The 13,905-nt window shown below is 41.0% G+C and overlaps 1 protein-coding gene across 2 annotated transcripts in view; it reads right to left on the reverse strand.

Moving 5' to 3' along the window:
- Lmtk2 (lemur tyrosine kinase 2) overlaps positions 1–13,905 on the reverse strand; it is a 91,407-nt gene that overhangs the window by 24,718 nt on the left and 52,784 nt on the right. For both annotated transcript variants that reach the window (XM_071605807.1, XM_071605806.1), the window contains exon 7: positions 8,426–8,559. In XM_071605807.1, the coding sequence (XP_071461908.1) occupies positions 8,426–8,559 (134 nt within the window). The remainder of the gene's footprint in view (positions 1–8,425; positions 8,560–13,905) is intronic.

Below are 13,905 nucleotides of genomic sequence, written 5' to 3' on the forward strand. Positions count from 1 at the left end.
GGGTGGGCTCCATACTCCCTCACTTTGCTCAGGGACACCCAGCACACTCTGGCTCAGAGATGGAGCCTAGAAAGCGAAGCCTCCTGGTGGACACAGGAGTGGCTGGAGGCTGCTAAGAGGCTGAACTTGAGGGAGGGAACAGGAGAAGCTGCTCCACAACATCTAAGACCAAGACCAACCTAAGCTGCCAAGTGGCCACCTTCCAAGACAAGTCTATGCACTTTTCAGAGGGGTAGCTCTCACACTGCAGTGTGTGCCAGAACCACCCGAGCTCCTAGATGGGTGCAGTGGCCACTCCTGCAATCCCAGAGACTCAGGAGGCTGAGGCAGGAGGATCCCAAATTATAGGCTAGCCTCAGCAACTCAGTTAGACCCTGTCTTAAAATGAAAAATAAAAAGGACTAGGGATATAGCTCGGTGGTAAAGCACCCCTGGGTTTAATCCCTAGTAATCATCTCCCCCCCAAAAAAGTATCACTTGGAGTCTCCTTAAAATAAAAGGCAGTAAGCTGGGGGGCAGGGGCAGGGGCAGAGACTGTGTCTGTCTAACAAGTAGGGTTCAGACTCTCACACCCAGGACCTGCACCATAACCAGACAGGTTCGTAAGTGAAGGGGTGAGATGCCAAACAAAATGCAATTCCATTTACCAAAACAACTATCAGACAACCTCCCCAAATCCAAGTCTAGACTAGAAGCTGCATCAGACCAGGATCAAAGAGAGCCGGCACATTTTATGTGTGCACATTTTAATCAGTGCTCAAACTACTGGTTAAAAAAGGCAGCTAGCGTATTTACCACAGATCCCAGAATGTTGATTCTCCCAGGGTGCCCGGGCTCACCTAGGACAACAGAGCATTTGGGTATGACTCAAGATGAGTAGCTGGCCACCATCTGACAATGCTTGCCTTGGTGTTGCACATGCTGAGCCTGTGGTATGCTTCTCCTCCCAGAACACACCAACATAGCTCCCTCATCCACAGCTCTGCCTTCAGGATCCTCTTATGCACACACACACACATTCCGCACTACTGGGTAGTGGAGATGCTAGGCTCTTTCTGCATCTTCCTGAAGTATAATCTTTTTTAAAACAATGCCTTTCTCCATCCCTTCCATGTACCTTGTATTAACAAATTGGCATATGCAAACCACTCCACCACCCAAATAGATATTTTTTGGTAATAGGGATGGAACCCAGGGCACTGTACCTGTGAGTTATATCCCAAGCTTTTTCGTTTTATTTTGAGTCAGGTCTTGCTAAGTTGCCCAGGCTGGCAACTTTGAGCCTCCTGTCTCAATCTCACTGGGGGTTATAGGCACGCATCACTTCACCTGACTCTTTATATTTCCCTATTTTTATACATAACACGCATGCACACATACATAGATACACAAACGGGACTAAGGAGCATTTGCCTTACAGAAACACAATTTTATGCCTACTAATCTACATCTTCTTATAACATGAAAATTCCTAAGTTGACCAGTCTAGCAATTCTAAATCTTTCTTTATAATAGCTGTATAATAATCCACAATGCAGACATTTATTCTTGTTCCTCCGTGAACACTTAGTTTTCCTTTTGTTCTGTTTATAACCCCTTTAAATAATGCTGCAATAGTTATTTCTAACACATATTTTGAAGTTTTAGTGCTATCCCATTTTCTATGGGATAGTCTAGGCGTGGAATTAAAGGGAATATGTATTTTTAATTATATAGATATTGCCCCATGGCTTTTCAAAAAATGTAATAATATACATGTAACACAAAACAAAAACTCTTTTTTCATCTGCCTACCAGCAACAGATGCAGCTAGTCCTTTAGTTGCTCAGTCTTAGGTATAGTAGCCCTTGAGCTGCTATCTGCACTGCAGATCCATCTTCCCAACTCTATTGCCTGTTGGTTTTATTTATGGTTATCTGTTGTTGTACAAATTGTTTTAATTTTATAGTCAACTATATGCACCTTTTATTTCATAACTCTTAGGTTTCCCATCTTAATTCAGAAGATCTCACTCACACCTATGTGATACATATAATCTTTCAGAATTCTGTTGGGAACACAATTCTTTGAGTTGTATCTTCATATATGGGATAATGTGGTGGTCCATTTCCCCAATAATGGCTTGTGCCATCATTTAATAAATAGCCACCCTTTTTAACACTGACTTGAAATATCACTTTTGTTGATTATTCACTTTCTTCCTTTCTTTCTTCTTTTTTTTTCTTTCCTTTTTTTCTGGTACTAAGAATTGAACCTAGGGGTGCTATCACTCCAATTTTTCTGTTTTGAGACAGGGTCTTGGGGCCTCACTATGATGCTGAGGCTGGTTTTGAACTTGCAATCCTTCTGCCTCAGCCTCCCAAGCTGCTGGGATTACAGGTGTGCACCCACTCGGCCCAACCATACATTCATTCCCTTTCTATATGTATCATGCACTATTAGTGCATTTCTCTGCCCAAACCATGATTTTATTATAATGGCCTACTGTATATGCTGATATTTAGTAAAGTAGGCTCTCCCTTCTTCCCTCATGATCCTTTCTTTTTCATATTTATGGCTCCTTAAGACACCACTTATTCTTCTATTCGAAGCTAATGATAATTTCAGCCAAATCCCCCCTGCCAAACATGAAAACCCTGTTAGGAGTCTAACTGGAATTTTTTGAATTAACTGACATCTTTTTGTTGTCTTCCCACCATAAATCATGACACAACTTTCCATCTGCCCATGTTTTATATGCTTCAATAAGAGTTCACAGTCTGCTTCATATAGTTCTGCATCTTTCTCTCTTTTTTTTTTTTTTTTAAGTTCTGTGTCTTTCTCACATAATTTGTTCCCATAGTTTACATTTCTGGCATTATCATGCATAGAATAGTTTTTTCCACCCTTATTTCTGTGTAGTTACACCTAGTACAGAGAAAAACAGCTGTTAACTGGAAATCATTCAATAAATCTTAACTACTATTTTTTTTTCTTTTCTTTTTTTTTTTTTGGTACCAGGGATTAAACTCAGGGACACTCGACTACTGAGCCATATCCCCAGCGCTATTTTGTATTTTATTTAGAGACAGGGTCTCACTGGGTTGTTTAGTGCTTTGCATTTGCTGAGGCTGGCTTTGAACTCATGATCCTCCTGCCTCAGTCTCCCCAGCTGCTGGGAGTATAGGTGTGAGCCACCACACCCAGCTTTAACTACTATTTTTAAACTGATGATTTTCTTGCTCATGTTTGTATTCACTAGTACCTTCAAAGAAAGATTGAAAATTAATGGAAACAGTGGGCATCTCTGTCTTTGTAATTTAATTGAAAAGGCTTTATTTTGCCATTTAGAATATTTGCTTTTGAGTTTTATAAACAGTTCTTATGCTACATAAATTATTTTTCATTTTTCCTATTAGAGATTAAAATATGGAATGGCTGCTGAACTAAATGATACTGATGTATTTCTTTTCTTTGATCTTGCCAATGTGATAAATTACACAGATATTCCATATGCCTAGAAGTTGTACCTGTTTTATTCACCTGTTGCTGGATACAACTTGTTAGTATGTATCTACATTCATTAACAAAAATTGTCTATAATTTTTTTTTTAACACTACCTTTCTTTTTTTTTTTTTTGTACTGGGGATTGAACTCAGAGGCACTCAACCACTCAACCCGATCCTATTTTGTATTTTATTAAGAGACAGGATTTCACTGAGTTGCTTAACACCTCGCTGTTGCTGAGGCTGGCTTTGAACTCATGATCCTCCTGCCTCAGTTTCCTGAGCGGCTGGGATTAGGGCATGTGCCATTGTGCCCAGTTGTACCACCCTTTGTTAAAATCATGATGGATTTATCAAATGTGTGGTAGAAATTTCCATCTTCTTTGTGGATGAATACAACAGTCTTCTCTTCGCTCAAGGTTAGCTGGAAGTCAACCATGCACCCTCTGGAACAGGCACCTTTTTAAAGAAAGCTCTTTAATCACCTTTTCAGTGCAGCCGTGTCTTCCATTTCCCCCTGGGTTTAAACTAATTTAAACTGGTTCCTTTCCTCATTTCTATATGAAATACATGATGAGAGAGAAAACAGTCTCTGGCCTCCAACACATTTTTTTAATGTAGGAAGTAAAATTAAAAGCATCCATGGACAGCCACCACCTACAAATTTCTATTTGGCTTTTGGGTCAGTACTGTCTTCTCTCACCGAACCACTCCAAACTGCACTGCAAGTGATCACGTATGCACATGTAGACAGACACATTCATTGGAGACGCACCCTCCCATCCCTTACAGACTGAGTCCAGAGGCCTTGTCTTGGTGGTGTCTGTGCTCTGGTTTCCGGCTGCCCCTCGGTTCTCTTCCCCGGCTGCTGCTGTGTACCTTCTATGCCAGTTAAACTAGACTACTGAGAGCTCCCTCAACTCCCTTTCCTTCAGTTCCTCCCCTAACACATGTCCTCTCACTACTGCATTCTCCAGCAGCTTCCTAATCTCCCCATCCTCTAATTTACGCTCATTTAGGATCACTAAAATGCCACCTCCTTCTGAAAACCTACCTGGATTACCCCAGACCATATTCATTTCGTTGGCATAAATGAGCACACATGGTGTTTGTGCCTGGGTTCAAACTGCTCCTTGCAATAGTGGCTGACACAGAGAAACAGTTAACCACTCTGAGCCTCAGTATTCTGCTCTGTAAAAGGGGTTAATAGCTGCACCATCCTCATGGCTCACAGGGTTATTTCTGAGAATAATCAAATAAGTATTCACAGACTGTTTTATGTAGTAATCATCCTGCCAAACATGGCTATGTTTTAACTCTCCTGCTGGAGCATTAGCTGAGAATGTAGCTTTGATTTTAAATACATTTCCCTATCTCTCACCTTCTCTATACTTGAACTTTGTAGACTATGTAAGTGCAATCAGTGAATACTTATCCTAGGAAGTTTATGTGTCTTTACCTTACTAATCCAAAAAAGCAAGAAAATTAAAACTCCAAAAGGAAACTAGGCCCACCCCTAATTGTCTTCATTATCATCATGGCCATCATCATCTCCTCTCCCACTTCTTTCCCGAGTGTGTCATCAGGCTGGACATAACACCAAGCGCTCCATGACTTCATTACTCTACATCAATCTGGAGAATTTGGCATTGGCATTATCAGTCCACTAGTGAAGACAGGCCTGGCCTGCCTGCCCCTTGCCCATCCCCCCTCACAGAGCATCACAGGTGTCCATGACACTAGAACTGCACAGCCTGAAGGGGAGACCTGTTTCCATCAGGAAAGCAAAGTGTTGTTGGAGTTCTAGTTCTTCTTCTCATTTAACACCAGTGTATGCCAGGCACTGTCTGTAGCTTTAATCTGAACTTAAATGAATTAAAAGCAAACAAACACATATTGCCATGTATGTATTTTTTCCTTCAAGACCCATCTTGACAATAGTAAATATTAAAAGGAATTTTTAAGAGTATAAAGATTTGACACACAAATTAAGGAAAACCCCTAATAACTGGATTAAAAAGCAGCCAGACCAGGGATGGGGTTGCGGCTCAGAGGTAGAGCACTTGCCTAGCACATGTTGAGACACTAGGTTTGCTCTCAGCACCACACACACACAAAATAAATAAATAAATAAAATAAAAACATTGTCTCCATCTACAACTAAAAAAAAATTCTTAAACAAAATTAAAAAATAGCCAGACCAGAGGTAGAGCTCCCTGATTGGTGACAAAGTAAGCATTACCAATAAGGACACACAGGGTACAATCAATTAAAATAAACAAACGAACAACAACAACAAAAAAAAACACATAAAAAGACACTTAACTAAGGGTCTTTTTTCCCCAGTACTAGGAACTTAACCCGGGGTGCTCTACCACTAAGCTACATTCCCAGCCCTTTTATTTTGAGACAGAGTCTTGCCAAGTTGCTGAGGATGGACTCAAACTTGCGATCCTTCTGCCTCAGCCTCCTGAGTCACTGGGATTACTGGTGTGTGCCAACTCATTGGGCTACCAAGGGCTTATTTATTGTGCCCCTATAATGCTTGATTACCTTACACTCTGGTGGATGGAAAACTTAGTGACCTCAGTGTTCTTAGCAAAAAGTACCTTGAACTTTAGAACAAGACATAGTCTGAAGAAGCTCTTCGGTGTACTGACATCACCCAGGACCTACCTCCTCAAGGCCTCCGGCTACCAGAGCCAGCACAAGGGCAATGTCCCCTGATGGAGACTTCCCACTAAGCCCACTGCAGTGACCTGATGGCATCTTACTACTCAGGAAGAGGACACAGGCAGAAGACGGTGGTCTTGGATTCTAGGCTACCGTTGGGGTGGGCCACTCAGAAACACAGGCTGCCTGGAACCCAGCCATAAGGCTCTTCTCAAACATTACAGAAAAACAAAACTTAACCAGTTCCCAATGAGTGACAACCCTGGATTGGACAGGTGGGCTGCTCTACTTCAACCCAATCAACACAGCAACTCAACCAATAAATATTCTAAATCCCAACTTTAAATACACCATACAATAGGCTACTCACACAAAAAAAGAACTTAAAACATAAAATCCTGACCCACACAAACTTTTACATAAAATAAGGGCTACTTTTAAAACATCTGCAATGATGTTTGAAAAATCTGTCAATGCTTTCAAGGATTTTCTTTTTTCTTTACCTTGAGCTTTTGTTTGTATTTGAATAAAGCCCAAATCATGTGATTTAATTTATCATCTTTGTTTTTAAAGTCCACAAATTCTAAATTAGGTAAAACTTTAACTCAAGGAAACTCACAAGAAAATATGATTTACACTGACACCTTGGCTAATTTTTAAAATATACTAGTGAAAGGTACTTGGGCTTTATAAACACAATTTCTAGCTGTCTTTGGTAACTTTAAGCTGCTGATTCTGATTTTTTTTTAAATATTTATTTTTTAGTTTTAGGTGTACACACTATCTTTATTTTTTTACTTTTATGTGGTGTTGAGGATCGAACCCAGTGCCCCGCGCATGCCAGGTGAGTGTGCTACCACTTGAGCCACATCCCCAGCCCCGATTCTGATTTTTAAATGTTATCTTCTCCAAAATTTAAAAAATCCCTAAGGCAAGTGTTAGGCAATAATCATCTGTATTTGACAAAAGATTAACAATAAAAATCATGCTAGATATTAACATGTTATAAAAGATTCAAAGACTAAATACAGGATTTCTCCATTATCACATGAACAGGTATTTACATTTTAAGTTCTATGTAAGGAATTCTACCTTGGGCCTGAAGAAACCCATAACCTTTTAGGTCTTTTAAGAACACTTTATCAGAACGACTTGTTCATTACTGCAAGTCAAATAACATGCAGCTGTGTAGGAAAAAGATTAGCTTCCGTTTTTTCCCCACTATGAAGCGGGGAACTTAGAATTCTAAGCCTGTCCATACACTCCTAACAAATGCAACCAGGTCTTACTTTAAAAAGTTATAGTCATACTATGAATGTATTAATCTGTAATCTGTTTTTTTTTTTTTTTAATACAATACTTCACAGACACCTCCCTCAAGTCAAGACACAGGTATTCCCTTTCAGGTCTTTGGGTTATTAAGAGCTACATGACTTAGCCAACTAATGAGATCATCCTGGTTTCCCCAGATATCTAAGAAATTAAATTGTCTTTTAAACATAAATCTGAGGTCAAAAGCCTGGAAGATAATAAGTAGAAATCTCTTTTGGGGTTCACCGAACAGAGTCCATGTGATATAGAACTCAAAACCCTTGGCTGTTTTCATTATGAAAACCACCAACAATGACCTGAACAAAATACAAAGTGCAGAGGTTATTTCATGCAGTCCTTGAAAGATTTCAACAGAAATACTACCTGGATCATTGCACTGCCCAAACCGCTTGTGACCACCTCTACCCTGGACACGAGGACAGGCCCCCAGATCCAAGCCCTTGACACCCTTGCTTCTGAGCTGGCACCTGTAAGCCAACTGTTTAGCTGGCCAGAAGCCAATGCTGTGACCTTCTATGAAAAGATGCTGCTGGCCTTGCGCTGGGGTGTGAACCAGGACACAGTGTCTAGTAGTACAATCAGATGCCTAGAGGTGACATGAAAAAAACACAGCAAGCAGGATGTCACCAGGGAGACTGGGCCTGTTTACTCCCTACTCTGCGGCATGTACGCTTTTTAAACTCTTTGAAATTCTGTAAATAATTTCTAGATCTTAAGCTGTATTAAGACGTTTTATTCACTAGTATTGGTTTAAATGAAACCCAACTCAACCTTTACCTGGACAATGGGAAGAACTACTTCTATTTGTTTAAGCCTAGGATTCACTCCACAACCTGTGCTCCTAAAGGTTCCTTAGTGCCTTTTCACAAACTGCATAGCCTCTATGGACACAACAGTAGAGATGCATGAGGCACCTGTGCCCAGCCACACCCACCTGTGCAGGAAATGCAGCTTGTGCATGGCCGCCAGCCCCGCAGCGATCTCACAGGCCATCCTCTGCAGCAGCATGGTCTGTGAGTCCCCCCGCACGTGCTCTTGCTCATTGCGCAGGTAAGCTTTTAGATCGCCCTGCAAAAAAACAGTGCATGTAAGTGTCAAAGTGGATCATCAAACAAACTAGCCTCCGGACATATGCCTTAGCGGCCACTCATTATCAAGATCACTTACCAAGAGCTACTTTGGTTTGCACTTAATAAAGAATCTGCAACTAAAGAAATTTTGAATTAAAAAAGTACTTATATCCCAGCATTTTTAAAAGTATAGGACATTGTTATGCTCTTAAGGCCAGTCTAAGATTTTTTTATATATAAACATATAAAACAAGACAGTATGTAAAATATAAATTTGTAATTATGCAAAATGTAAACTAAGTGCAGTGCAGAAGTCTAGAAATTTTCAGAGAACCAAGAGGTGATGTGGAGGATGAAAGAAAGGGCGTCATTTGAACTGCCTGACTAGGAGATAGGTGGTCAGTGAGCCCTTCATTATGAAGGCTCCGTGGCCACCTCCAAAGCACCAGTGAGCAATAGAGGAGAGAAGGAGATGAAGATGGGGAGAGAAGGGGAAGCCTGCTCAGCGAGGAGACACTATGCAGGTCTCCCCCAGCTTCCTTCCCTAGGGCCCTGTGCTGCCCAGAGAACACTGTGAGGAAGGGCATTCCAGTCACTCCTAATACTCACCAAGCTAATAAGCCTATTCAGAGGACAGCAGCCTGGGCAGGAAACGGAACAAACCCAGTCAGACATCTGACACACATGAGATACTGGAGTTTCTGGCTATTCTGTGTGACTGCCCTAGGTCCCCCATCTTTTTTTTTTTTTTTAAATATTTATTTATTTATCGTTAGTTTTAGGTGGATACATTAGTTTGTTTTTTTATGTGGCACCAAGGATTGAACCCAGTGTCTCATGCATGCTAGGTGAGCACTCTACCACTGAGCCACCACCCCAGCCCCAAAGGTCCCCCATCTTTACTTCACGACTGCATGTTGGGGGATGGGTAAGTCTATCTTTTTGGGGAGCACACTTTTTTGGGGATACTGCTCCCCAAAAGATAGATAGGATTTAAAAAAATTTTGGGTAGTTCTAGATGGACAGAGTACCTTTATTTTATTTGTTTATAAAAAAAATATGTGGTGCTGAGGATCGAACCCAGTGCCTCACGCATGCTAGGCATGCACTCTGCCACTGAGCTACAGCCCCAGCCCATTGAGACAGGATCTTGCTAAGTTTCCAAGGCTGGCCTTGAACTCGCAGTCCTCTTGCCTTAGCCTCCTGAGTAGCTGGAATTACAGGTGTGTGCCACCATGCTGGCTTGGGAAGTATATAACATAATTAAATACTTACTGATGTGATTTAATTCTAAATTCCAAATTAAAACTTTTTATGATTAGTTAGTAAAATCTGGAAAGCAAGCCAGTAGCCTTTGGTTTTTTGTTTTTTTTTAATTGGAATCAAGAAAAGATTCCTGAGGATGGATGTTTTCCTTGACCAATTAAAGTGTACATTTCTTACAACTTATAAACTCCTCCCAGGGTAAAACTTAAAAACACAATATTCCTTTATCAACATTTGTCCATATTTAATACTAAATACATTCTAATGTAACTTCTTGGTCCATGCCAAGACTCTGCCTTTGTTTCCACTCTTAGTTTCAGTGATATTTGCACAAATGATAATATTGATATTGACATTCACTACCACTTGGGCCTTTAAGCACTGTGCCAAGCACCCGGTAGGGTTTTTGCGCTGGTTACCCGCGGCACACTCTCCTTACAACTGCACACATTTTCCAGTATGGAACTGAGGCTTAAGAAATTTGCTCAAGGCTGCAGTGCTAATAAATGGCTAGACTGTGCTTCTACTTTTCCGTTTACCAACTAGTCAAGAGAATTCTACATAGCAAGTGAATTAAATTAGTATGCAGATTAAATCAATTTGTTTTACAGAAATGAACATGAAATAAGTTAAAGTCCCACATATCCATTTGTGGGCTCAGGGCACCCTCCACCAGCACCACCTGCACAGCAGCCAGCAACGCTCTCCCCCTCAGATTTCTCTCCAAACAAGTCATTTTTTCCTTTTGTTCCCAACTGCACTACTCCAGAGAAGAAATAGACATTCTTTTATTTTTCCTTTAAAAAAATCTATGTCTAGGCTCTGTTCAGCAGTGGGAGGCAGGGGGATAGTGGAAGATCCAGATAACAAATTAACTCAGAAAAATCCCAGCAAACAACTCCAGACCTGCAGTCTAATGGGATTCTTCGTTTTTTTTCTTTTTTCCTGGTACCAGGTATGGAACCCAGGTTGCTCAACAACTGAGCCACATCCCCAGCCCTTTTTATTTTATATTTTGAGAAAGAGTCTCATTAAGTTGCTTAGGGCCTTGCCAAGTTGCTGAGACTGGCTTTGAACTTTAGATCCTTCTGCCTCAGCCTCCCAAGCAGCTGGGATTACTGGTGTGCACCATTGTGTCTGGCTGTAATGGGATTCTTATAAGGTAGCCCATCTAGAAAGTAAACATGAAACACATCATGAGTCTACCAATATTACCAACAAGAAATGGCAACTTAAATTCTTTTGCCTAACCCTTTTGAGGCAGCAACAGCCATTAAAGGAAAAAATGACTCTCACATGAAAGTATGATTATGCTGTACTATGTCTGGCCAATTCCCAAAACAAAGAGTAGCTGCTGGCAAATAGTGTCACAAGTCCCTCTGGCTATGAAGCTATTATTTTTCAAGGTTATCTAAAGTAGATTCATTGCCACTCATTGTTCTTTAACTGTCTTCTCTCCAAATATCATATCCTACTTTCCAAATGTAGATGACTGAACATGATAAAAAGATTTTACTTAAAAATAGAGAAGGTTACCACAGTCTAGGCCAAAATATCTTTGACCAGGGAATAAGGAATTAACATCAAAAATCAGGGGCTCCTCAACCCAGCCAGATTACTGCTCCTCATGGGTGAGACTTACGATGGATTATATGGGATCAGGGTTTGTTTCATGTTCTAGAGGGGTCGCCTCAGAGCTCTCCTGGCACCATAGTTTAAAAGAAAAAAAAAACAACAGCATAAAAGTTTTAATCATTATATAGATTTTATATTAATCCACTCTATCAGAACCAGACATCTATATATTTAGGTATCTGGTTTGTTTTATCTGTATTGTAATGGTACTTGATAAGAAGACATGGATTATTACTTTTGTCTATTATTTATTTATCTATTTATTTTAGTTGCTGATAGAACTTTATTTTTGTTTATTTTTATGTGGTGCTAGAACCGAAACCAGTGCCTCACCCGTGCTAGGCAAGCACTCTACCACTGAACCACCACCCCAGCCCCCTTGTCTATTATTATTGTTATTATATTTTAATATTTATTTTTTAGTTGTAGTTGGACACAATACCTTTATTTTATTCATTTATATGTGGTGCTGAGGATCGAACCCAGGGCCTCGTATGTGCTAGGTGAGCGCTCTACTTCTGAGCCACAACCCCAGCCCTTGTCTATTATTTAAAGGAAAAAAAAAGTCACCAAGAACAGCAATGCATTTGGAATTAAATTGAATTTCCTTTATTCAGGTTTTAAAAAGCTCCTTCCTCACCACCCCTGCAAAAAAAACTCCAAAAGAAAACTCTAACACTAGGTGGCAGCAAAGGGCTACATTAAGAACTGATAGAACAAGCAACTGGAAGGGCTTCTAGGGATGAGCTCCTCCTAAATTCTAACACAAAAGACCAGCAGGGTTTGGTTTGTCTCATCCATCCATCTATCTATCTATTTATCTATCTATCCATCCATCCATCCTGTAGGACAATGAGAGCAATGAATTGATTTTAATACAATATAAAAATTCAACAAGTAAATGTCTTTATAAATGAGAAATTATCATCAAAAGTTTAAAATGATTTTTAGGGAGAACTTATGACATTTCAATACAAATTTAATGAAAAGAAGAAAGAGGGCTGGGGCTGGGGCTCAGTGGTAGAGCGCTCACCTAGCATGTGTGAGGCACTGGGTTTGATCCTTAGCACCACATATTGATAAATAAATAAAGGTACTGTGTCCATCTACAACTAAAAAATATTTAAAAACAAAAAAGACATGAGGTCAAGGACTGAGATTTAATAAAGTTACTAATTTAAAAAAGAAGAAGAAGAAGAAAGAATAACAGAGCCATGCCTAATATCCTGTTCAAGAAATGAAACCTCACTGAGCCCTGCCGGTCTCCATCCAGAGGCCACACCTCTCATACAACTCCCACAGCTGCAACCCTAACCCATCACCTCCTTGGTCACCATGGATTATTATCCTTGTGCCTTCTTAACTGAGTGTCCTCCTAAATCCATCATGTCTCAGCTCTATTGCTCAACACCTCTCAGGCAAACCAACAGAAGAACCAACTTGTCTTCCTCTTGCCCCCTCCCACTCCACTCTTCCTGACAGACTTCTCGCAGGCCTGGGCTGCTCTGGCTTCATCTCCCGGCCGCTCCCATCTCCTGAGTGCCCCAAACACACGTTCAACCACTGCCACCCTCTGCCCCCAAATGATGCCACCTCCAAACACCAGCATAACAAAGCAGGGGCCCCTTCCTTCCATCTCCAAATGTCACCTGCTTTGGGACAACCTTTCCTGAGTTTCTCCCATGTCAAAGCCCTTCCTTCCCGGTACCTTTTACTTCCTCCTCTCAGGCACTTGGAAGTACCACATGCCCTGGGGCCCAGCTTGCAGTCCTCAGGGCCATGGACATTTCTGTGTGATTTTATCCACCCATGGCATCAGAGGCCATACATTTCTGGCCCAGCTCCTCATCTCCAGGCTTGTGTGTTCCCTCCCTGCGTGGCTGAGAGGCATCTCAAGCCGGACACCTGCAGCACAAAACTGCCAATTTGCTGAACTCTTTTCCAGCAGATCACAATTAAGTAAAAGATGTCATTTGTGAGTCGTCTTTGCCATGAGACCCCCACCTTCAACCCACCATTATTAGGTCCTGCACCTATTTTCAAAGTAAACTCTGAACCAGACTACTTCACAAGGCCACACTGTCATGCTGACCTAAAGCATACCCCACGTGAAGGCATTCCCATGACAGCCAGAGAGGACCCTGCTCCCACTTGGGCAGCCCAAAGTCATGAGGTACCCTGGTTATTCCCTGACATTCTGTTTATTTGCCTATCCCTCTCACTAGAAATAAGGTGGACACAGCTGGGTTCTGGCCAGTTTCCTACTGTGTTCTGAAACTAAAGAACAGCATCATTACCCTAGGTACACATGACTGTATACTGTGTATAACCAGAGAAATGAAAAACTATGCTCCATTTGCGTATAATGAATTGAAATGCATTCTGCTGTCATGAACAACTAAATAGAACAACAGCAACAAAAAGGAACAGGCACACAGTACCT

The sequence above is a fragment of the Marmota flaviventris genome, chromosome 19 (genome assembly GCF_047511675.1).
Source record: "Marmota flaviventris isolate mMarFla1 chromosome 19, mMarFla1.hap1, whole genome shotgun sequence".
Classification (NCBI taxonomy): domain Eukaryota; kingdom Metazoa; phylum Chordata; class Mammalia; order Rodentia; family Sciuridae; genus Marmota; species Marmota flaviventris.